At 31.6% G+C, this 26,313-nt stretch overlaps 1 protein-coding gene across 1 annotated transcript in view; it reads left to right on the forward strand.

Annotated features, from left to right (window-relative positions):
* LOC126890298 (collagen alpha-1(X) chain-like) overlaps positions 1 to 26,313 on the forward strand; it is a 342,832-nt gene that overhangs the window by 24,610 nt on the left and 291,909 nt on the right. Inside the window, exons 3-6 of the mRNA XM_050659156.1 lie at positions 668 to 712; positions 765 to 818; positions 13,160 to 13,330; positions 25,425 to 25,610. Of these exons, the coding sequence (XP_050515113.1) occupies positions 668 to 712; positions 765 to 818; positions 13,160 to 13,330; positions 25,425 to 25,610 (456 nt within the window). The remainder of the gene's footprint in view (positions 1 to 667; positions 713 to 764; positions 819 to 13,159; positions 13,331 to 25,424; positions 25,611 to 26,313) is intronic.

Genomic DNA, 26,313 nt, shown 5'->3' on the forward strand with positions numbered 1-26,313 from the left:
ATGACTCGATGGAAACTCTACTATACGCGGTGAGGGAAACGTATAATGCAATATCGATAGCAGTGATACTCAGGGCACTATTGCTTTCGGTTACGCACATGTATGTGTGTACATATGTATTATATATAAGAAATGAATGTTCGGATTATCCGTGCATTTTAATTATTCGTACCACGTCCGGTTCCGGGGAGCACGGATAATCGGGGTTCTACTATACATGTTTACTCTGATTGGAGTACGAAGGGAACAATTTTCGTTGGAACTTTACCGCGCTGAGCAGGTGGGATGTGAATTATAACTTGTAAAATTCCCTCACCTTCTTTAGTCTCAGCATCCGTTATGGCTTGCAAATTTTGGAAGCCTCGGAGGTGTAACCACAGAAGGTTCCCATTGATTTCAATCTGGTGGGATGTACAGAAATATTTTTAGTGTTTCTTTATATTCTATCAGATTGAAAACTTAGTATTTAGCAATACAATACTGAACACTTCTTGCGAAGGTGATTCTACATGCCAACTTACAATTCTTGTTTTGGGGTGTAAACATATTCACTTTTTTTTCAGCTGTAATTTACTGAATCATTACTTTGTTGCAATCACTTTTTTATTTTTATTTTACTTTTTTATTGTTTATTTAAATTTTTAAATTTTATTTTATTTAATTTTAGGAAATAGAGGCTTTTCTGGCTCAAAGGGTTCTATGGGGGCTAAAGGTTTGTTAAATATTTTTTCTTTTCTTTTTTCGTTGACTTTTATTTCTTTTAGGGGAACCTGGATTATGGGGGCGCAAAGGAGACAAAGGAGATAGAGGATTTGACGGTCTGTTTATTTTGTTTTTTTTTTATATTAATGTACTATTTGGCTTATTATGTTATACAAATAATATGAAAACATCTGATAAATGTTACAAAGTGTAGGGTATGAAGAGGTCAGACAATTTAATTACTTAGGCTCCGTCGTCACTAACAGTGGAGGATGCAAAGACGAGATCCGTCAACACATCATAATGGCCAGAACGGCAATAGTCAAACTAACAAAAATATGGAAGAATAACGAATTTACAAAAAGCAAAAAAATTACGACTTGTTCGAGCATTAACATTTCCTATCGCCACCTACGTTTCAGGAAAATGGACCGACAAAAGAGCTGAGTCAAAGCGTATAATGGCATTTGAAATGTGGGTCTACCGTAGAAGGTTGCCCTTACCATGTACCGCACATATCACAAATAAATACTAGAAGAACTTAACATAAAAACTATATTCACCAAGACTATCAACCAAAATATTCTGAGAAAGTTTGGACGTATAACTAGAAGAAGAGAAGGCATGGAACGAATGATGGTTGAAGGAAACGTAGCGCATAGGGAAGATTGTAGATCCCGAGGAAGATCTCCAGTACGATGGTCCAAATAAAGAACATGACGGGTTACTCATTCTCCGAAGTAAAACAACACGCACAGAAGAGAGACAATTGAACAGAAATAGTCAAATAAATTACATGACGCCACTACATCCTTACGAAGGAAAAAATATAGAAGAGGAGGATATATTTCTAGACCAAACTGTAACCACTGTCTTCGAAAACGAAATAATATTAACACATCAAACGAGAAGTCTTAGATTTAATAATACTGCCTTTGTCGCAATGTATACAGGGTGAGTCATGAGGAACTGTACATACTCCTACTTAGTATGGAGGCCCCTATTCTTTAATAGGTCTGCTCCCATTGTTTAATAATATACAGGGCGAGTTGTTGATTTTTACAGAAATTTGTATTCGTCATAATTTTTAAATGGTAAGATCGACTTGTCTCTTATTTTGGCCAATCGTTACACTACTACCATCTAATCAATTGATTTATTTATACTAGAAAAAAATCAGGTCCGGTTTTAAAAAATTAGATCGTTTTGGTCTTAAAAAAATTCCCCCTGTATACGGTTTTTAAAAATTATAACCCTAGTTGACAACCAATTTGTGACTGGAATGTAAAATGCTGTTTTTTGTTAATTTTTGCTCTCTGAATATGAATATCATGATAAAAGTTCCTAACACGTAAGATTTTTGAGTTATGATTTTTTCAAAAATAAATTAGTTACGATTTTTGAGTTATGAGTTTTTTACTAAATTTTTTTAAAACAGTCATTTGTAATATATTTGTGAGTGATGTTATCAAATTAACGTTATTCCTAACAATTATGCATACATGAAGTAAAAGTCAGACTTACTCTCAATCTTTATTATAACTTCCGACGACCGGTTTCGCTTTTTAAAATTTGTAGAGCATCTTCAGGTCAAAGGTAACAAGTTACAAAATGCTACAAATAAAAACCAGAATTAGCACATTGTCTGGTTGTAAAAGATGCTAAAGATCCATATGATCAAGCCAATGTTGAATAACATACATAAAAGTAGCGAAATAGCATACCAATGCACATGCAAGCATTCATGGGGGTGGTGGTACAAAACTTCCCTCAAACGCAACAACATGCGCAGAAGTATGCTATATATAATCATGCAATCATAACGTGTCGTACTTACATTCGGATACAAGGTGCTATCAACTCATTTTTCATTATCATGATGTTTCTTTTAAAGTTATGTTAACGGGATATGGTGGAATAGACGGACGATGCAGCAAAGGTAAACAAATCTTGATTTGTATAGATTTGTTTACCTTTGCTGCATCGTCCGTCTATTCCACCATATCCCGTTAACATAACTTTAAAAGAAACATCATGATAATGAAAACTGAGTTGATAGCACCTTGTATCCGAATGTAAGTACGACACGTTATGATTGCATGATTATATATAGCATACTTCTGCGCATGTTGTTGCGTTTGAGGGAAGTTTTGTACCACCACCCCCATGAATGCTTGCATGTGCATTGGTATGCTATTTCGCTACTTTTATGTATGTTATTCAACATTGGCTTGATCATATGGATCTTTAGCATCTTTTACAACCAGACAATGTGCTAATTCTGGTTTTTATTTGTAGCATTTTGTAACTTGTTACCTTTGACCTGAAGATGCTCTACAAATTTTAAAGAGCGAAACCGGTCGTCGGAAGTTATAATAAAGATTGAGAGTAAGTCTGACTTTTACTTCATTTAAAATGAACTCTCACATGCAACCCATTCAAGATTTTAATTATGCATAAGTTGACAATACTGGGATATCTAAGATCTACGAATAACACATTAACATTTAAATAAAGAATAAACCAAAGGTAATCCTTAATCAGTAAACCTACCCATTTAAACTTATATAGTTCTAAACCGTTTTAACGACTGTTACTTCTGCATGACAAAAGTGTCTGGGTTTCCAAGGAAAGACAAGCATAAAATTGAATATATAGATATTATCTCATCAATAAAACCGATCTTCGATGGAGAAGATTTACCAGTTCCAAGACCCCGGCAAATTGGGAAGAAGATTTGGAAATGTATGGCGATAAAAGTAAATCCGATGATGTATCAGAAAATAATGATTCTTATTTTCCCTAAAGCGACGAAAAAGCACCTTATTGCATCCAACAAGCCGAATTACATGATTTAGTTCGAGACCCTCACTTGTCCAAAGGACATGCTTAACTCTAGTTCCACATTACAATAATGGACTTTTTTTAAATGGAATTTACTAGTAGAACTTATAATATTTAGGAACCGTAACCAGGAGCTATCCTAGTTTTTTACTATGCAGAATAAAATGTGTGTTTGTGTTAATCCACATAGTGTTATGGGAAAATTGGGATATGCAGAAAATTGTATACAAAAGATTTACTATGGTTTTTGTTTCTAGTTCTGAACTTATGTGTATTAGGACCGTGCAAGTTCGGAAAAGCGACACCTAGTTTCTACGCTTTGCACTTTTATTCGCACTTTTAATTATATTGGCCAATCATATGGTCCTGGTTGCTGAATAATTGTCAAGGGCATAGTCCAAAAAAAAAATAATAAGAAGAAAAAATAAGATTTAGGTTATGTTATTAAAACGTAAATAATTGTATGTAGTAAATAAAATTAGTTATTAGAATGCAGTACTGCAAGCAAAATACAATTAATTAAATTTACCTTTATATAATAATTGCATATCATATCAATATTGTGGAGCATAATATATAATTTTTCTTCTTAAATGACAATAGGTATGAAATGTACGTCAATTTGACAATTTCAATTGAAAATATGAATTATTTAAAAAAGTTGCAATTTTTCTCCGCTATTCGCGCACGATCGTTTCGCGTATCCCTTCCAAGTACTTGCACACCGCGAATATAGTATCAAATTTTTTATAATAAACAGCAGTATTTGATGCATTCTATAACTCAACATCTAACATTTCACCTGACAAGACAATGTATGCGTGGACCCCTAGCAGAAATGCACGGCACCTTAAGAAGGAGATAACTTAAAATCTATACGTGGTGGAAAATTTTAATGTTTGAATTCGCATTCAGGACGCTTTAAACTTCCCGGTACAGCCGTTTTAATATCAGTTGCATTTTTTTTGTTTTTTTCCTGACTAGTGTAATAAGAATTTTACAAATTAGACAAATAGGAAATTAAAATGGCATATTTATTTTTTCCCCACACGATTATTTAATTTTTTATTAAAAAAATCAAATTTGACTATGCATTAAAAGTTTAATCATAGAATTAAAAAAAACTTTTATTACAAAAATTAATTTTTTTAACAAACATTTAATTTATACATATTATTATGTATTAATAATTCCACAGCTTGTGCTGTATGTTATAATAATAAAACCGTTTTAGCTAATTTCCCGAATTTCAAAAGGAACAGGTTTTTGAATAATACTAAAACATCGCCTTGTATAATATTTGTTTATTGATTCATCGGTAGTGTCGCTTTATTGAATTCTCAGCATTTTATTTCAAAAGGCAAAATACAGTTAATTTATTTTTTAAATTAACGACAAGAAAATACAATATGTAGAACTTCACATATAAACAGATTTATTTACAGGTTTTAAGTAAGTTTAAGAATATGCATGTATATAAACAACAATTGTATACATACATAAAGGAACTGAAGAAACAAATAAAACAATAATTGAGATTTATAGCAGATTTTCGAAATTTAATCCATCTGTTTCTATACAACGTATTTGTCGGACCATCAACTGTCTAATAGACCTCCTGAGAGTTAAGGGATCATTTTTTTCTCATAATGATACAAGAATCAATAATTTTATCAATATTAGTTTTTGTCATGTTTTGATATTTTTTCGATAACCCATTTCTTTCAATCGACCCTATATGGAATAGTCGACAGGGTTTAAATCAGGTGATCTAGGTGGCCATGCATGAGGCCCCCCGCGTCATGGCATCCTATTTCCATAAGTTACATGAAGATGTTGACGAACAGCAACTGAGAAATGTGGTGATGCCCCATCGTGCATAAAGTACATACCTCGGGCGTCTACATTGGCAAGCAGATTCGGCCAAATATTTTGTAAAAAATCTAGGTACACAGCACCTGTCAACCGTGCATTAAAGAAATGGGGGCCTATTAGTTGTCTGTCAATTACTCCTATCCAAACATTTACTGAAAATCTATACTGCGAACGAGATTCGTGAATCGCATGGGGATTTTCGTCTGCCCAAATATGTGAGTTGCGCGAGTTATTTATTTCATCCCTCATGGACTGGGCTTCGTCAGTAAAAAGGGCCCTATACAATAAGCGATCATTATTCGCAATCCACCTAACAAATTGTAATCGTAGGATTTCATCTCCTGAATGCAATCGTCGGACTTGTTGGATGTGATAAGGAGGTAAATTATTATTTCTTATGGTAGGGGAGCAAAGTATTCTAAATGTGCAGTCACTCCAGCGCTTTGGGGACCTATTGGGTTATGAAGAGTAGGTCCTAAAACCAAAAAAAGTTAAGTAAAGTTTTCCATTTTAGTGGGAACTTGTCCATTTTTAATTTAATTTTCCATTTCCAACAATCGTTTTTTTAGATTATAGCACCATCTATCCATAATTAGAAAAAATGTCTCGAATAAAAGTTACTTATTTTTACGTAAGGAATCCAAATCTGCAATAAAAAATGGGGGCTACCATTTAAGATTTTAAAGTAAACCCACCCCACCCCCGTGTTTGATGTCATTCGATAGATTTTTCAAAAATATTGAATAAGTGTATTTTTCATTTTTTCGCTCTGATGTTCATTTCGCGAAATATCGCGGGATTCGTATTTAAAATAATAAATTTACCCCCCAACCCTCTCCGTGGTAAGTCGTGTTTGGTATCATTCGATAGATTTTTAAAAAATATTGAGTACATATTTTGTAGTTTTTCGATCTGGCATGCATTTCGCGAAATATTCGCTTTTTCCTTTGAAAACTTTGGCACTTTTGTACCCATTTTCTTACAGCCCCGCTCCGCTCCAATCGTCAGATTTCTGAAATATACACCGTTTTTGCATGTACTTAACTTACCTTATCTTAATCTGACGATTTCGAGCTTTTCTAAGGATAGATTTTTTTTTCGACCCCCCTTAACGAACTCCCCTGCATTAGGAGCCAACATTTGGTAGAGGTACATTTTCAGGGTACAAGGTTTCTCCCCATGTAATAATCTGACGCGCTCGAGTAACTGCAAAAATCCCCGCTTGGGCTCCCCTACCATTAACACTCTTAGGGCCGGTACTTTATGTCCCGGTTAAACCTCGATTAGCTAACCGGGGTTTAATCGGGACAGAAAAGTACCTCATAGGGCCTCTTGCGTTGTAATAAAAGCAATTATAATTATTATTATAATTATTTATGAATATAATAATAAGTATAATTGCGTTTATGTCTATGTTATGCATATATTTCTGTCCCGATTAAACCCCGGTTAACTAACCGGCTGTTAACGGAGACATAAAGTACCGGGCCTTAGTGCAGTAACTCAAGGTATTCATCTCCGGTTTCGTTGAACCTTTATCGATTTATTATTACCAAAATTGAAGACAATATAAAATTTAATACACTCCCCACTTAAAGAACTCAACAAATGTTAATTCAAAGTGAGTTATGGGTAATAATTGAATGTATATTTTTTTCGATGAGTACTCAAATCTAACTATACAGTCTTAAATTACGGAAAAACTATGCATTTTTTAAATATACCTGCTAAACATTTGTCAAAGTACTTCGGCATTCCTATCAAATGAGCTCCAGAAGAAGTTAATATCATTAAACTTACGCAAGTTGTGATGAAAATAAAAGAAAACTTTCGAATTTTTTAGGAAAAAGTGAAATAAAAAACATACGCCATTTCCACAAAAATTAAAATTGATAGTAATCCTTACCATAATTTCGTGATATTAGCGTAGGTAATGATTTCAACAATTTTAACCGGTTTAGAATGCATATTTTAGAAAAAGGTATATTTTAAAATAATCAGAGTTTTTAAAATTATCGCAATTTTTATTTTATCATATTTATCAAAAAAAAAGTAAAGGGTTTTATAGATTAAATTCAACGCGGCTTAATATCACTTGGAATTGACTTTCAAATGGTTTTCAGGTGAACCTGATATCTTAAAAATTGACGGAGTTATTTAAAAAAGCACAATAACATTTTTTTGGAAAAAATTTTAAAATATTGGCAACTCATAAATATTGGCAATATCATTTTAAAGTCTTCTACTTTAAAATGTATCATATCTATCTGAATTGCCGATATAAATGAGTCAAATTAAATAAATTATTAGAAGAATTTTTTTACTAAGCAACAACATTTTTGTTTATGTTAGTAGTATTTTGTCTTTTGACAACGGCACCCGATTTGGGCGTCGAAACGTTAATAAAAATCATTTTTTAATAATATTGTGGCTTATTTCCCATTATAAATAGTTAAAATTGTAAAAATGCCACTAGAAAATAGCTTCAGAACAACTTTAAAATATAAATTTTGAAAAATTTTTGGAGCATAAATTTTAATGCCATCAACTTGTTCGGGGACTCAGTTGATAGATATTTCTAAGTACTTTGACAAATGTTTAATAAGTTTATGTTATAAAATGCATCATTTTCCCGTTATTTAAGCTTTAATTCTTAGATTTGAGTGCTCGCCGAAAAAAAAAATACATTCAATTAGTTCATTCATTTTAGTTAACACTAAACGGTTTTTTTAGTAAGGAGTTTATTTCATGTTTTATTTGCTTTAATTTTGGCAAGAATAACTTTTTTGTTAAAACTTATAGTTTTTGAGTTACTTATCAAAAATCGATTAAAAACATGCATTTTTTTCACGAAAAATTACAATGTTTAATTTTTAATAACTCAAAAAGTTTTGATTTGTTTTAATAACTTTATATAACAAATTTTGCTTAGAATTTGTCCCTATATCGAAGTATATGGTTATTTTTACGAAAATAATTTTCACCCCCGAGAAGAGGTGGCATCCACCCCCAGGGTAAAAGAGCAAGTTGGCACCATGTTACTTTTGTTCCTTGAGACATGCTCTAGCCACTCACAAATTTCCATGCAAATCGATGTAGGTTCAACTAAATCGGAGGTAATCGCTCATATCTACATTCAGTGACTGCACTATCTCTCAACTTTTGATTGAGAAACACCTTATTGTCAACACAGGGAATTTTGTCACAGGGAAAAAATAAATATGCCATTTTAATTGCCTGTTTGTCTAATTTGTAATATTCTTATTAGAGTTTTCAAAAACCGTATACAGTGTGAAATTTTTTCTAAAACCCAAAGGAATTAATTTTTTAAAGCCGGACTTATATTTTTGTTTCTAGTTTAAATAAATATGTTGTTTAGGTGGTAATAGTGTAACGATTGACCAAAATAAGAGACACATCGATCTAACCGTCCAAAAATTAAGACGAATACAAGTTTCTGTCAAAATTCGCAACTCGCCTTGTATATTATTAAACAATGGGAGCAGACACTTTTTAACAGTCATATGTTATTCCCTACAGTGGCCTCCATAAGAGATAGGAGTATGTACAGGTCCTCATGACTCATCCTGTAAAACGAACTATGGCTCAGAAACTTCACTTAGTATATTGCGAGAGTAATTAATAGAACAACAATTTATAGACAAAGTTCGATAGCAATCAGCAACATGTATAAACGGAGGACAAAGTAGTTTTCAGTAATCTTCTTCATCGTTAGCTTGGGGTTACGGTGTCTCCAGTGCTCATTTTATAAGAGATTAAAATATACAGTGCGGGCGTAATGTATGGAAACAAAAAGATTGTGACACCCCATATTATATACTATATAGCAACAAAATGTCGGTTATGCACATATACTAGGGCAGTCCGATAAGTACTTAGCTTTCATAAGAAAAACAAAAATTTTGGAAAAGTGGCGATTTATTTCTGAACGTAGTCTCCTTTTAGCTCGATACACTTGACCTAGCATTGCTCCACCTTCTTTAACCCTTCTGAAGAATACCTTTTCTCGAGGTCTGCAAAGTAGGCTTCCGTGGCGATGATGAACTCTTTATTCGACTTAAATTTTTGCCCGGCGAATGACTTTTTCAAGTTTGGAAACAAAAAGAAGTCATACAGGCCCAAATCTGAAGAATACGTTGGATATAACGGCAGTTTATAGCCCAATTCGATCAATTTGGCCATGGCGATGGCGGAGGTGTGAGCCGGAGTGTTGTCATGGTTGAAGAGTATTCTTTTCTTCCGCAATTGGGACCGTTTTTCTGAAATTCGACGTCAAATCGTGCTAATAATGCGGCATAGTAAAGCACTAGGAAGTGGATATAGATCACACCTGGTGAATCCCAGAAAATTGTGGTCATCGCCTTTCCAGCCGATTGGATAGTCTTTTTTACACTTTTTTATCACTTTTTCAGATTGTTAAAAACACAAAGCAAAATCAGAAGTACGCCTTTATAGCCCAGTTAATGAACGTGAAATATGGCGATACCGTGGAATTTTCAGTCAACAACGAATTACATGAAAATTTGGATTTAGGTTCTACTTACCCTCCACTTTAAAGTTGAACGTGTGCCGTTGGTCACTTTTACTTGGGGGGTGAATGTCAACCCTTCTTGCGGGTGAAGAAATGTACGTTTAAAATAAATCCGGAAATGGATAAACTGACTAATTCTGAGCAACTTTTGTTGTATAGAGTTTTTTAACTTAATAAATATTTTTCGAGCTATTTGAGAGTGAAAATGTTTATTTTTCAACAAAAAAATGCAAATAACTCAAAAACTAAGTATTTTATCTAAAAATCTATTTTGATTAAAAATGTTGCATATAAAAAAAGAAAAAAAAAATGGTGTATTCACGAAGTCCCTTAGTAAAGCATGGTTGGAGCATATGAAAAATTCGTTCTTATTCATCAAATTCCAAATCGAATGTTTCAACGTGGAATAACCAAAAAAGAAAGCACTTTTTGGGGAACACTCATTAAAAAATGTTTAGAATGTTACACTTTTTGAGATAAGATTTTGTAGTTTTATTAAACTTTTGGTGAAATACAACCGTTTTTTATTTTTTTTTTGAGTTGTGACACTATTTTAGCGGAGGTGCGATATGGTATTGTATGTATTGTTAAATTCCTATTTGACATAAGAAATAAAAGTCTATTGTTATATTTAAAATTCAAATAAAAATAAAGGTTTTCGTTTTTCTCGACCGCGGGCATGTAAATTTGGAACACCCTGTATAAAACAAATTATGTATAGGTAGTTTTTAAGAAAGTGTTTCGGAGAAGTGTTTACGAACCCCAGGAACAATACGACTCGAGTAAACAATTAGAGTGATGTTTAAAAAGAAAGTGTTCGTGGAAAGGTGTGAATAACCACCGATAATTCATATTCTAGCAAATAAGATAATAGGTTATTAAATTTGTAAAGAGGGTTAATGTGGAAAGTAAAATTGAAATGGGGAATATTATTTTTTCTTGAAATCCATTAAGATATTTAGAAAAAGGAAAGTTTGTGTTGGTAAATACGGATAATTGGAAGTTGCTTTGGATTGGTTGATTTTTGAATGCTGGAAGGGGTATTTGGAAGGAGGAGAATGAATGAGCAATGAGAGTCAGTGTTTTTTGAGGGATCGACGGGCGAAGTTCAGTTTTCGAGAAAAGTGTACAAAAAAGTGAAACGCCGGGTTGGTTAGTTTTGTCATTAAAAAATAAAGAGTAAGATATCGTGGAACGAGTGATAGACCGAGTCGAGATAGTATATAACTCCTTGAGTCTAGAGTATCCCGGTTTTGTTGAAGTGTTTGAAAAAGGTAGAACACGGCATCAGGAGAAGGCAGGAACGAGGCTGTACGAGGCTTAGTTTTCAAAGGAGCAGAGGCATTACTGGAAGACTGGGACGAGTCTTTGGATCGCAACCCAAGCAAATAGGAAACGTGTTTTGTGTGAAGACATTGTCAAATCATCAGTAAAGGTCAGTCTAATTTGTTATGACATGAATGTATGGTTTGTGTATTAAATAACACATTGAAAATTGAGCTACACAATCACTATAAAAATTTCATCAAACCCCAATCAATTTGTTACTGATAAATCATAATAGGTCATTTTAAATCAAATAAATTTGGAGACAAAAAGAAATAAGATTCCCATTTTTGTAACTGTTGTATTAAATAAAGATAGAAAGATAAGATATAAGTAATATTAAGCAGATATTGCCATTTAGATAAAATAAACGATTTTTATAATTTCTAATTGAAATCCGTATGCGTGTATTATTTTACTCTCTTTTATCTATCCCGATTAGGAATCCACTGAGAAATACTTTGAAGCCACGAAAGTAAGTAATTGATATTATAATTTAGCCCTGAGATTGACACTATATTGGTATTTGATCTGTTTGATTAATGAGATAATTATTGATTAATTAATTAAGATAAATTACATCTGAGAACATCATTAGATTTCAAAAGTAAGATCACAACAATATATTTTCCTCCTATTACTTCTTGTAAATATTATAGGATTCCGTTCTAATTTGTTCTGTTCCATTCGATCCAATCTTGACAATTCCTTATTTATAAACGATAATCATTTTTTAATAAAACATATGTTAACAATTGTTTTTCTACTAAGGATGAATTTTCGTTAGAACAAGTTATTTTGGTTCTATTATGTTATAAGAATCTAATGATTCCCTTTTCAACGTTGATGTTGTGATTTGATTTGTAATTTAGATATCTGTTGGTGTGTGTTGGTTTTGTATACACTTGAGTCTCATATCCAGTATCCTTCTTTGAGACTAAAACGAGGAAAGGAAGGGTGTTATTATATTCCTTTTCCATTTTAAAGGTTATTGTCTTTTCTTGATCGTTTATAATATTTAGGAATGTGACCAACAATTCTGATTTATAAGGTCATATTGAGAATACATCATCTACATATCATACAAAAAGAAGGGCCAACTTTATTTAGAACGTAACTTACGTAGTTTTGATGCTAGAAGCTTTTTTAAATATTCTAAAAAATTTTAATGAGTTTTCCCTGAAAAATGCTTAATTTTTTGATTATGTCACGTTGAAATATTTGATTTTGAATTTGAAGAATAATAACGTATTTTTCATGCTTTTGCTTTTACTATGTGTATGGACTTGAATGATATGAATACACCATTTGTGTCGTTTTTTATAAGCTACATTTTGATAAGAACATTTTTTTCAACAAAATACTTTTTGGGTTATTTGCGAAAAACGGCCTAAAAACGTGTTTTTTTTTTTGTTAAAAAATAAATGTTTTCACTCACAAATATCTCGGAAAGTATTGATTTACTTACAAAGCTCGATAGAAAAAAAGTTGCCTATAATTAGTCGTTTATCGATTTCCGGACTTATTTTAAACGTATATTCTTTCATCCCCGAGAAGGAGTGACTTTCACCCACTTAAGCAATAGAAAACAACGGCACAAGTCCAACTCTGAAGTGGAGGTTAAGTAGAACCTAAATCCAAATTTTCACGCAATTCGGTGGTGACCCTGAAATATACACTTAAAAACAATAATTTACGGATATTTCGTCAGTTAGCTCTCATATACCTTTTAGACCCTACAAATATCTCTAAAGATTTTTTCAGCATTTTGTCTTTCTTGGCAGGGGTAACATTTTTTGCTGAGATTTTAAGATTGTAAATATTTTTTGGCTTGATTATGATTTCGTCATCCTTTTAAAGGTTCCCCAGGATTTCCAGGAGAAAAAGGAGAACAAGGTCGTCCCGGTCTGGATGGTAGAGATGGTTTACCTGGAGAACCGGGCCTGTATGGGAGACCAGGCAGGAATGGATATGATGGAGCACCTGGCAAGGACGGTCTACCAGGCAAGGATGGAAAAGACGGCGTAAATGGTAAATATTATTGTTTATTGATAGGGAAACAAGGGTTGAACCTCATAAGCTGAACACATGTCCAATTTTACTTTTTTTTGACATATCAAAGGGGGCTTATTATAAGACTAACTTCTTCTTAAAAAAATTCGCCCCGTAACCCCCATTTTCATTCCTTTAAAGGGGGTAATTTTTGGTTTTTGCGAAACGTAGCCCTTCCTGTACGTTAGGAAACTATATTTCCTACAATTTATACTCCGACAGCATATGTCTATCACCCACTGTTTAGCGGGGGTGGTGCCGCCAAGTTTTTAACAAAAATGTTTAAAAAAAAAATCCCTAATTATAATGGGAATCAAGAAGAAACCCTGCGACAATTAATCACAAATAAGTGGCTGATTTTTTGGTATATGTTTCATTTAAGGGCAATTACTCATTTTTTAATTACAGACTGTTACATTTTAAAAACTTCTTTTTATACCATCTGAAATGCTTATGGTAGAGTAACAAAACTTATAGCGATTACCCATGTACCAGTGTTATTTACAAAATTTGTATATTGCACTCCAATTTTCTCCCCGGAACTACTCCAAAAAAAGGAGAATTAATCAAGAAAGTGATTTTCTTGGAATTCTTCACACACCATGCCCTTTATTAAATTGCTTTATAATACAGTGATAAGCGTGAAAATAACCAGCAAAATAGCACAAAAGATGGAAAACGTATTAAGTTGGCAGATAAAAAGAGATGAAACTAGTCGAGCTGAGAAATTGAGCGATATCAACCTATGAATTTACATTATATATTATGTTGATTGTTTGCCACCTTTAGACGTATCGGATGAGTTTGGCAACTGCCACTATCACAGTGACAGTTTTAGTTGACATATTATTTTGTACACGTTCTTATTATCCATGCATTGATACCAAAAGCGATTTCTTGTTGGAACACCTGTAGCCAAAAATAATAAAAAATTAAAGGGGGTGATTGAAACAAAAAAATTTGCTTTTTGACCCATATGGGCATATCAATAGGGCTCCATCAATAGGGTTTTTCATAAATATGGTTATTGCAACGTCGTCGCTGCGGAAACTACTTCTATTCCTGAAAATAAGTTTGGCAAGCATGTTTTTATGATTTTTTCATTACCTATGCATTTTTTTTTAAACAGAACTTACACAGGGTTAAAGAGAACTATATTCTCTACAAATAAGGTCATATGCATTTGTTTCTTATAAGCAACCTTTACGGCACAGTGGCGCGGTAAGCCTCAAAAATGCTTGGACGGGCTCAAGTTTTTATTTTTTTTAGTCACCTGGTCATTTTATTGATAAAGTATTTATGGCAAATAAAAATAACACAATATCAGCTACAAATTATGACCTATGCATATTTTATTTTATTTGCACCTTAAAGCCACAGTGGTGTCCCAAAATCCTTTTGTGCATATTTTCTTTAATAATTTTAATTTTTATGGGGTAGTTCCAGGAAAACTATGGGGTGAATTATACAAATTTGTAAATAATACTTGTACATGGTTAATCGCTGAAAGTTATTTTTACGCTAGCATAAGCGGTCAGATGGTGTAAAAAGGGTTTTTTTAATGGTTAAACCCGCTAAACGGTTAATGATAGACGTATGCTGTCTGAGAATAAATAGAGGGAAATTTAGTATTCTTAATATTTCTATTAAGGAAATTTTTTGCAAAACGTACAGGAAGGGCTACGTTTCCAATAAAACTACAAATTACCCCCTTCCTTCAAAGGTATGAAAATAGGGGTCCCGGGGCAAAATTTTGTAAGAAAAATTTAGTCTTATAATAAACACCCCTTGATATACCAAAAAAACTGAAACCCGACTTGTGTCCAGTTTGCAAGCTTCAACCTCTGTTTCCTAGACTACATTTAATTTTTGACATTGTAAGAAACATTCCTTGACATTTTAAGAAAAACTATGTATTAGGAATTCACTTATTATACTCTTTGACTGACGTCTATTACTATTTTAAACTTTTTATTAACATTATAAAACAATAATTTGTTATAATAGGTTATTGTATGAATCAATGAATCAATCACAGGGCAAAATCTGGAGCAAATTAAAAAAAATTAATCGAATGGTAGCTGCATCATATTTGGGTAAAATTTAAAATTTTTTTTGAGCCTAATGCTTTTGTATGGCTATATTCAGACATGGGTAAAGTTCGGCCCGAGGGACGGCCCTTTGGACTACTCAATCAGGCCCGCGACATGGTTTTTAGTAACCCCAAAATTTACGCAACATAGGGTATTTGAAATGTTTCTCTCTGTTTAAATATTCTGTTGCCTCTTCGACCTCTGCGTTCTCCAACCACCACAGTTATGAGCTGTCAATAATTGTCTATTAAATTGTCTAATAATTGTCTATCAAGACAATTTCAAGAGATTTTTGATTCATTCCAGTGTGAATATTCTGATGTACCTACTTTACTACACTAAAGTAAGACGGAAAAGGGCAGGTCGGGTTTTTGATGGCGTTTTGATCTTAAAGACGAAATCGTTTTCATGAGAAAAAAAAAAGGAATGGATGAGTGTCAACACTCCAACAGAAAAGCGTAAAAGCGTGGAGAGCTAACAGAAAGCGTGAAATGTCTTCATGACGAGTTTAAAGATTTCAAGACTTCGAAGTTATCGATAAAGGACATGGACAAATAGTCCGTTTAATGTAGACTTTAAATTAGTAAAACCAGGACTGCATCTCGAACTTAATGAGTTCCAATGTAACACTGAATTGAAGATATTTCTCAATGTTTTTAAACCTGAGTTCTACAATGTCCTGTCAAAATAAAATTTCCCAAACCTGAAATCTCACGCTGAGAAGATAATTGCGTTTGCATCTTCCTACATGTGTGAACAGGCACTGTACACATTAAAAAACGGTTTTAGAGTGTAGACGCCACTATACTTGTAATAACACTCGCCTCGGCCACCAGTACCCGCTCCAGTAACTATAACGAGTTAATAACATCGTGTAACTGAGCTTTTAGCGTCTTAGTTTATTGCTCAACTTCAACCTCTCCGCTCCGCTAAGAGTTCTGGAATCAGCAAAACAAAAAAGAAAAAACTGCAAGGAAAAACCAACGTAAGGGACAGTTACTATAAAGTTGATAATATAGTATGATACGTAATTAACAATTTTGTTGTCCGTACTAAGGAAAAAATAGTTGATATGGTATATGCAAGTACGTCAGAGCAAGAACAGGATATTTCCTCGGAATTCTATTATTAGAAAAATTCTTTACTAAGCAACAACATTTTTGTTTAATTCATTAATATTTTGTATTTTGACAACGACGTTCCATCTGGACATTGAAACCTTAATAAAATCATTTTTTTAGTTAAATTGTGGCTTATTTTCAATTAAAAATAAATACATAGTTAACTATAAAAATCCCACAAATAAATAGATTCTGAACAAGATTCTATCCTACTGCATGGATTTTAATTAAATTTTGGAAATAGCCTTCACCTATCTCCTAATTCAAAATCTAACCTATGCTGATGTGTGCTTTTATCTTATGGGTGGACAATTTTTTGGTCGAAATAACCACAGAAGTGGCTAAATAACCTAATTCTAAGCAAAAACTGTTCCATAATTTCTTTTGAAAACTATATTTTTTGAGTTTTTCGTGGTTGAAAATTTGCCATTTTCATTGAAAAATGTCGCCTTTCGGACGTTTCTTTTGCGAATACCTTAAAAATTATGCATCAAACGAAAATAGTTATTTATGAAACAGTTCGTGAAGTATGCTTTTTGCGAACGCACTCGATATTTAGAGCACGAGCGACAGCGGAGCGGGTGCTATACATCACGAAAGTTCGCAAAAAGTACTTCACGCACAGTTTCATACAATATTTCATCTACTCTACCATAAACAAATTAAAAAACTGTAACTCTTCGTCACTAGAATCCATTTCTATTCTACAATTTTGAGAATTTTGACATTTAAAAATTCTAACTTCTTTCAAACCACAAAACTGTCAAAACTTTTGTCGTAATTTATTGCTCATTATATATTTGATTATATGAAAGTGTGTTAAGGGAATAGGTACGTATTTTCGGCTGCAATGCTATTCAAATGGGGATTCATTTTTTTTCAAATCCTGAGAAAACTAATAAGTATTTTTGAAAAATTTAAACGCAGAATGAAAGATTACGTTATTAGGGAGGGCCGAAAGTCCCTGAGAACTTATATAATGTTTATTTTAATAAGTTACAGGGGTGAAAAACTAAGAGAAAATTTAGTTTGATTTTTAATTTCACACCTCTCATTCAAAATAAACTTTTTATTTATTCTGAGGGACTTTCGGCCTTCGGTAATAATTTAGTCTTTCATTCTGCCTTTAAATTTTTCAAAAATATTTATTGGTTTTTTCAGGATTCGAAAACAAAAAAATGAACACAATGTCCGAGGTAATATTTTCCAAATATATCTTTGTCTTACAACGCACTCAGTCGAATAGAATATTTTCAGCATACTGGCAGTCAGACAGTGACAATCAGTGACAATTTTAAATATTTGACATGGCATTGTGAATATTTTGAGTTGTTGATTAAATAATATTAATATATAGTGTATTTGATAAATAATTGATTTAGGACGTGAACTTAATAAAAAGTTATTTATTGTGTATTATTTGTGAAATATCCAAACAGAATACATCAGGATAATATATTCTATGTTCCAAGTATTTTGTTGTTAAAGATGTTCAAAATTGTAAGCGTTCCATAGTAACAATATATTATTAAAAAATCACTTTAACACTTTTCCTCTTTTCTCCATTGAGTATTAGTTTTTGTTGTACATATAAATCATTACAATCACTAAATACATAGTTAGTGAAAAAATTATCAGTGGTAATTGCACAAGAGCTCTAAAATTCTATATTAATTTTAGAGATCGAGTGCAATTTGTTACGATTATTTCATGAATAAAACTGTTCAAAACCAAAATTTTTTGCAATTTATTTATGTAAGTACAAATTAGTACAGTTAAACACAGAGTTATTATAAATATTAAGTTGACGGTTGAAAGTCATCACTTTTATAATTTTTAAAACATTAATTGTCATTAAGGTCATTGAATGTATTTGTTCGTAGCAACGAAGAGCATCTGACGTAATATACTTGACGACGGGAAATTATCAAAAATTATCGATTTAATTTAGATTTATGTAGCTTTCTATTGGTCAGAATCTCCTATGAATGAAATAATCACATTTATTAACTGAATTAATAATTTGTAATTATACAAATAACAGTTATCCAAGAACATTCAAAAGCCATCTCTTTAAGTTAATGATGACATTTTCAAGTAGAATGACATTCTAGTAATGTTTACATATCCGTACCAGTGTGAATTTTACTACACGTATTTTGCCGTGTAAAGACAGAAAAAGTAGGGATAGCCGTAAAATATTTGCGAATTATAGTCCGTCCGCTATAACTTTTCCCATGCGGTACCATTCATTTTCAGTAGTATTAACCCAAGGACATTGATAATTGTTCGAAAAAATTTTATAACAGATTTCGAAAGCTTGTTGCTTGGAAACAGACCGACGCCGTAGGCGGAGGTCTGTTGCCTGTAAGCAACAAGCTTGAGAAAGTTGTTAAAAAATTTTTGAGCATTTATAAATGTTCGAGGGTTATTCGGATAGAAATTTTTTTGCTGATATAAAATTAATAATAATTTCATTAATATTCTCATCAGTATTACAACTAAATCGTGACATTTTGAAATATTGAATATTTGAAATGTCAAAATCGAAATGAAACGAAATGTAGGTATCCATAGCTACATGATTGAGTGAAAACAGCCCATGGGATCTGTTTTCAGTATAATGTTGGTTTTATTGGTTGTATTCAATCAGATGACCACAAATTAATTGATTTCATTGGATTTCTAATTGAGCAAAAAATTTTCAATCAAATTAAGTCAAAACAGAAAGTGAAACGTACGCCGATGTGTATAGTATATAGTATACAGTATAAAAAATGTATATACACATCGACGTTCGTTTCAATTTATGTTTTGACTTAATTTGACTGAAAATGCTTACCGCATGGGAAAAGTTATAGCGAACGGACTATATGTACCGATGGCCTTAAAAACAGTGTGAAAAAGTAAGTCCCATTTAAAATACATTGTTACTTCACGCACACTTTAAACACTTCACGCACTGCTATACCCCATTCCACGAATATACGACCCTCTTGGATTATTGCAACAACGAATATTTTACTGTGCAAAATATGAAGAACGAAAGTAAATTGCAAATTATATTGTTGTTTATTGGAGTAATTATTAGAGCAAAATACTTTCGTACTTCTTATGTTGCACACTAAAATATTCGTTGTCGCGATAATCCAAAACAGTCGTATATTCGTGGAATACACCATATCTATAATGACAGTTTTCGCAAACTAAAAACTTACACATAATATGACATAGAGCAGATAAAAAATATATAAAACTTTTTGTAGCTTATGAATAATTAAAAAAGATTTTTTTCTTCATAAATCTTCTAGTTGTAATACAAAAAGGGGTATGGTAGGTGAAAAGAGATTTTTTTGGTGCATGTTCACCTTCAAATAACAGAAAAATGGTCAATTTTTAGGGTTTAATGATACAAATATCATTGGAGTGCTCGAAAAGACCTTTGAAATGAGCACAGTTAAAAATGTCGAATACATTCAAACTAAGCGAGGTAGGTATGGTGCAAAAAATTTTTCATCACTTTATTTTAAGATAAAATGCGATATTTAACCCCTTATCCACCAGATTCAAATACATCATTTTACTTCTAAAATACCTTTTATTATAGTGTTATATCTATGTTCAAAAAGTTTTACGGGTTTAAAATGCACGGTTTTTGAAAAAATAAGGTCAAATCATAGAGCGTATTTTTAAATTTTCTTAAAAATCTTCCTTTTTCTCCATGTAACTCGATAAATGATAAAAAGATACAGTAATCAAATGCAAAATAAAACTGTTATCTGAAAAAACCCTACATATTTGTACCGTGTCTTTTTTTATCTCATCATTTTCGAGTTACATGAAGAAAAAGGAAGATTTTTAAGAAAATTTAAGAATGAGCTCTATAATTTGATCTTATTTTTTTAAAATGCATTCATTTTAAACCCTTACAACTTTTTGAAAATAGACATAACACTACAATAAAAGGTATTATAGAAGGAAAACGATGGATTTAAATTCTGGTGGTAGAGAGGTTAAATACACTATCATTTTTCCTTAAAATACATTAGTTATCAATACTTTTTGCACCATATCTCGCTTAGTTTGAATATAATCGACATGTAACAGTGCTCGTTTTAAAGGACTTTTCAAGCACTACAAAAACTATACATCTATTTGCAGCACTATACCCCTTAAATCGACCATTTCTCTGTTATTTTAAGTTAAATACATCGATTTGAGAATGCACCAAAAAAATCTCTTTTCACCTACCATATCTTTTTGAAGTTATACTTCTTCAGGCGCGTTGGGAGTAAAGTTATATGTGAGCGAATTCATCAAAAGTCTTGGTCTTGGGCGCAGCTGAAATGTTATATGTGCTCTGATTGGGTAATTACAATGACCTGTCAACAACTGTTCAATATGTCGGTTATTTTATTAATACGTCAATGGTTTTGGTGAAACAAATGTTGTGTGTATATACTCTGGGCTAATTAACAAAATTCATGGAAAAGTTATTTACCAGCAATTTTATTGCTGGAATCGAATTATAGGATCCTATATATTAATAATGCAAAGTCCGCAGATAGTGTGCTACTTTTTTTATAAACAAAATGGCACCGACAAATCGTATTTTTTCAATTATTGCTCTGTAACTTCGAAGATTTTAACTTTACATCAAAAACACTCAAATAAAAATTCACCGCAATTAAATTCTGCATAGAGATTTGTTGCTCCCGATTTGCTCCGACCAAAATTTTCCTCGGAAAATGCGGGTTTTCCCAACAAAATCTCTAATTTTCAAATAAAGTTTTAGGTAAGTAATTATTAATCAATAATTAAATAACTTGGTGACGTCAAAGCTTTCTTGGTATAGATTGTAATTCCAGAAGCCGGTGAAAATTAAATGAATATTTTAGCAACAATTCAATTGTTAATTAACAATTTACGATCGCAATAATAACCAAAATAACCATGATACATTGATCAAACTTATAAAGATTATAAAGCTGAGATGCTTATTTAATATTTTATCGACAAAATATAAATTTTTCGTTTTTTGCATAATCTTTAAATCTCGAAAAAAAATAGTTATAATACGCTGATCTAATTAGTAAAGTACAAAGGAAGGTTATTTACCAGCAATTTTATTGCCGGAATCGAATATTATGATCCTAAATATTAATAATATAGGTATGCAAAGTCCGCAGATATTGTGCTACTTTTTTTATTAACAAAAGGGCGCCCTCTAAATTGTGGTTTTTTCAATTATTGGTCTATAACTCCGAAGATTTTAACTTTACGCCAAAAACACTCAAATACAAATTCACCCCAATTTAACTCTACATAGGGGCATGTTTTTCCCGATTTGCTCCGACGAAAATTTTCCTCGGAAAATGTGGGTTTTCCCAACAAAATCTCGAATTTTCAAATAAATTTTTTGTGCAAGTAATTATTTATCAATAAATAAACAACTTGGTAAAATAAAAGCTCTCTTGGTATAGATTATAACTGCAGAAGCCGGTTAAAATTAAACGAATATTTTAGCAACAATTCAATTGTTAATTAACAATTTACAGTCGCAATTACAACCAAAATTATCATGAGACATTGATCAAACTTAGAAAGATTATAAAGATGTGATGCCTTTTTAATATTTTGTCGACAAAATATAAATTTTTAATTTTTTTGCGTAATCTTTAAATGTTAAAAAAAAATAGTTATAAACAAATTAGCATTTCTCAGAAATTGTTTATTATATTATAATTTTAAAAAATACCTAAAATGCGTATTTCAAAGGTCTTGAAAATGAATGATTTATAATTTTTTTCCAACCATTTGCAAAAAAGTTATGAAACAGCAAAAATAAACATACGATTATTCCGTTGTTTATAATTTGTTTTAATTGTTTCAAAGCTTAAAAGTGAGTTTATGATACAAACTAATTACTCTCAAAAAATATCAAACATTAGTTAAATGGGTATATTTTAATCAAAGATTAAAAATGTTTTTTCTTTTGTAATTTTTAACGCGAAAGTAGGCTTGATACAGAGCCGAAACTAAAATGTTCACTCGAAGCGATTGACACGCAGCATACAAATACTACTCTACGTCGCGCGACGATCGTCGCTTCGAGTGAAAATTTAGCTACGGTACTGTATTACTCTACTTTCGCGCGTGTAAATTACAAAAAAAAACTATATATAATCTTTAATTAAAATATAACCATTAAACTAATAATCGATATTTTTTGTAAATAATTAGCTTGTACTTTAAACTCACTTTTACGCTTTGAAAGAATTAAAAAAAATTATTAACAACGTTGTAATCGTATGTTTATTTTGCTGTTTCATAACTTTTTTGCAAATGGCTGCAAAAAAGTTTTAAAGCATTCATTTTCAAGATCTTTAATATACGCATTTTACCTATTTTTTAAAATTAGAATATAATAAAAACTTTCTGAGAAACGTTAATTTGTTTATAACTATTTTTTTTTTTAAACATTTAAAGATTATTCAAAAAAATTAAAAATTTATATTTTGTCCACAAAATATTAGATAGGCATCTCATCTTTATAAGATTTCAAAGTTTGATCAGTGTATCATAATTATTTTGGTTATTATTGCGACCGTAAATTATTAATCAACAATTGAATTGTTGCTAAAATATTAGTTTAATTTTCACCGTCTTCTGGAACTATAATTTAAACCAAGAAAGCTTTTACGTCACCGAGTTATTTAATTATTGGTAGATAATTACTTATCTAAAACTATATTTGAAATTTAAGGATTTTGTTGGGAAAACCCGCATTTTCCGAGGAAGATTTTCGTCGGAGCAGATCGGGAAAAACATTTCTTTATGCAGAATTTAATTTCGGTGAATTTTTATTCGGATGTTTTTGGTGTAAAGTTTAAATGTTCGGAGTTATGGAGCAAAAATTTAAAAAAACACGTTTTGTAGGCGCCATTTTGTTAATAAAAAAAGTAGCACACTATCTGCGGACTTTGCATACCTATATTATTAATATATAATCATAAGCTTCGATTCCAGCAATAAAATTGCTGGTAAATAACTTTTCCCAAAAATGGTCTATTCTCCGATAATCAGTCCAGACTACTATTAGTTTTTATTGTTGTGAGGACACAGACAAAAGCGAGTTTATAATTGTAGTGACTTTTTAAATAGTTTTTAAAAGCCACAGGTAAATGTTTCAGTATTGTAATAAGTAAAAAATTACATAGGTACTTACCTATTTGGAAAATGTTCCTACCTAGTAGGTAACGCTTTAATTTACATAATTTGATTACCAACAAAATCTCTACAAATCTTCATATTATTTTCTTACTCTATGTTTTGTTGTATTTTAACTAATATTTTAATTCCACAAAAATCAAACTAATTTGATTAAATTCAGAACTGTCAAACAGTAAAACGTTCAGTTGCCCTATCTTCCTACATGACAGATATATGTGTAATTGGGTAAAATGAGCGGGTTCGAATCCCAATGCAAATTTTTATTTTTTTATTTTTTTTATACATTTTATGATTGTAAGTATATTTGTTATACAATTTTTTTCAGAAAATGCCTATTAAAATTTTTGTCAACAATTATTATTTTTCAGAAATCATTTCTTTGTGGCATTTTTCAATGTGTGTGTGTGCGTTTTATTCTTTTATTTTTTTATTTTTGCTATTATTTTAATAACAATTTTTGGAAAGTGGTAAGTTTTAAAATTATTTAATATTTAAATAAAATATAAATAAACTGTTTAAAGTACATTAAATCAATTTCTACTTCAATAGAAATATAACTTCTTAAGTGCGTACAAAGTACATACACATTCTTTTTTTTTGGATTATAACGTTTGTATTATAATTTGAAGATGTATGAAGAAATAAATATCTTTGATTTTTTATAGGCTACAAAAATGTTTTATATAGTTTTTGGTTAGATGCATAATTTTTAAGTTACCTATTCGCAAAAAACCTTCCGAAAAAGTGTAATTTTTCAATGAAAATGGCAAATTTTCAACCACGAATAATAACGTATTGAGTTTTCAAAAAAAAAAATTATAAAACAGTTTTTGCTTAGAATTAGGTTCTCTAACCACTTCTGTGGCTATTTTGACCAAAAAATTTTCAACCCCCGAGAAGTAGTGGGAACCACCCCCAAGATATAAGCGCCAAAGAATATAGGGTAAACTTTGTTTCTTGAGCTATTTCCTACTTAAATTGAAAATATCCAGTAAATTTATGCAATAGTATGGAATTCGGAGCCAAATACCATCACTGACTGCACTAGTAGTGTTTATGGCAATAGTTTGTAAATATTTTTATCTACTCTATGTCATATTATGTATAAGTTTTTAGTTTGTGAAAACTGTCATTATATATAGCAGTGAGTGAAGGGTTTAAAGTGTGCATGAAGCAACAATGTATTTTAAATGGGATTCACTTTTTCGCACACTTTCAATGGGTTTTTTGGCACACTTTCATATAATCAAAAATATCCTTAATTTTCGCGTTGTCATGGTGATGACAATGTATGACCAATTACTTACAACAAAATTTTTGACAGTTTTATGGTTTGAAAGTAGTTAGGATTTTTAAATGTCAAAGTTCTAAAAATTGTAGAACAGAAATGAATTCCAGTGACAAAGAGTTACAGTTTTTTATTTGTTCATCGTAGATAAAATATTGTATGAAACTGTGCGTGAAGTACTTTTTTAGAACTTACGCGATGTATAGCACTCACTTCGTTGTCGCTCGTGCTCTAAAAATCGCGTGCGTTCGCAAAAAGCATACTTCACGAACTGTTTCATAAATAACTATTTTTTTCAGTCAAGTAATATATATTATTGTTTTGTTCATTTATTTAAGGCATGAAAGGTGAAAGAGGTGTTATGGGTCCGAAAGGTCTTCCAGGTCAAACTGGTCTGATGGGTCCAAGAGGAAAACCAGGCAGATCTGGTACACACGGCACTCCCGGCATACCAGGAATCACTGCATGGAAAGTAATGGATAAGCAAAATACTTCCAAGCTTCTTATTCCTCCTTCAATAGCAGGTAATTATTCCATAATTAAATATTTTTCCACCTACCTCTACCGAAAGTATACTTTTCCGGACCTGATTGTAGGGAGCAAAGTTGTACTTTTCCTCCCTAGGGAGGAAAATATTTTTCCTCCCTAGGGAGGAAAAGTAAAAGTGACGTCATGGTATTTCATTCATGAAATATAACTTATTGACGCCCTGTACAATATCCATTTTCTATTACGTAAGTATCTATACATTTTAACGTTTATTTATAAAACACCCTGTATTTTGTAGAATGGTAAAAAACAGTAAATTGTTATTCTGATTTAACAATGTTTACATTAATAATTTGACTTATATTTGACAGTTGACAGTTATATTGTACTTACTTGTTAGTTTTAGTTCTAATAAATTTTGTTGGTTAGTTACATAAATAAATTAAGTAAAAATGAAAAAATTACTTGTTATTTGAGGAAGGTGGAAAAACCATATGTATAACATGGGAGTAAAGTGCCTTTTCCTCCCTTGAATGATTACTGCCCTCCGCTACGCGTCGGGCAGTAAACTTCATTCTCGGGAGGAAAAGTAGCACTTTCCTCCCTTGTTATACAAATAGCTATTTTGGACAATTGAAATTGCAACGGGTCTGGGCAGATTATCGGAAAATAGGCCATTTTTGGGAAAAGTTATTTACCAGAAATGTTATTGCTGGAATCGAATCTTATGATTGTATA

This window comes from Diabrotica virgifera, chromosome 8 (genome assembly GCF_917563875.1).
Source record: "Diabrotica virgifera virgifera chromosome 8, PGI_DIABVI_V3a".
NCBI classification, from domain to species: Eukaryota; Metazoa; Arthropoda; class Insecta; order Coleoptera; family Chrysomelidae; genus Diabrotica; species Diabrotica virgifera.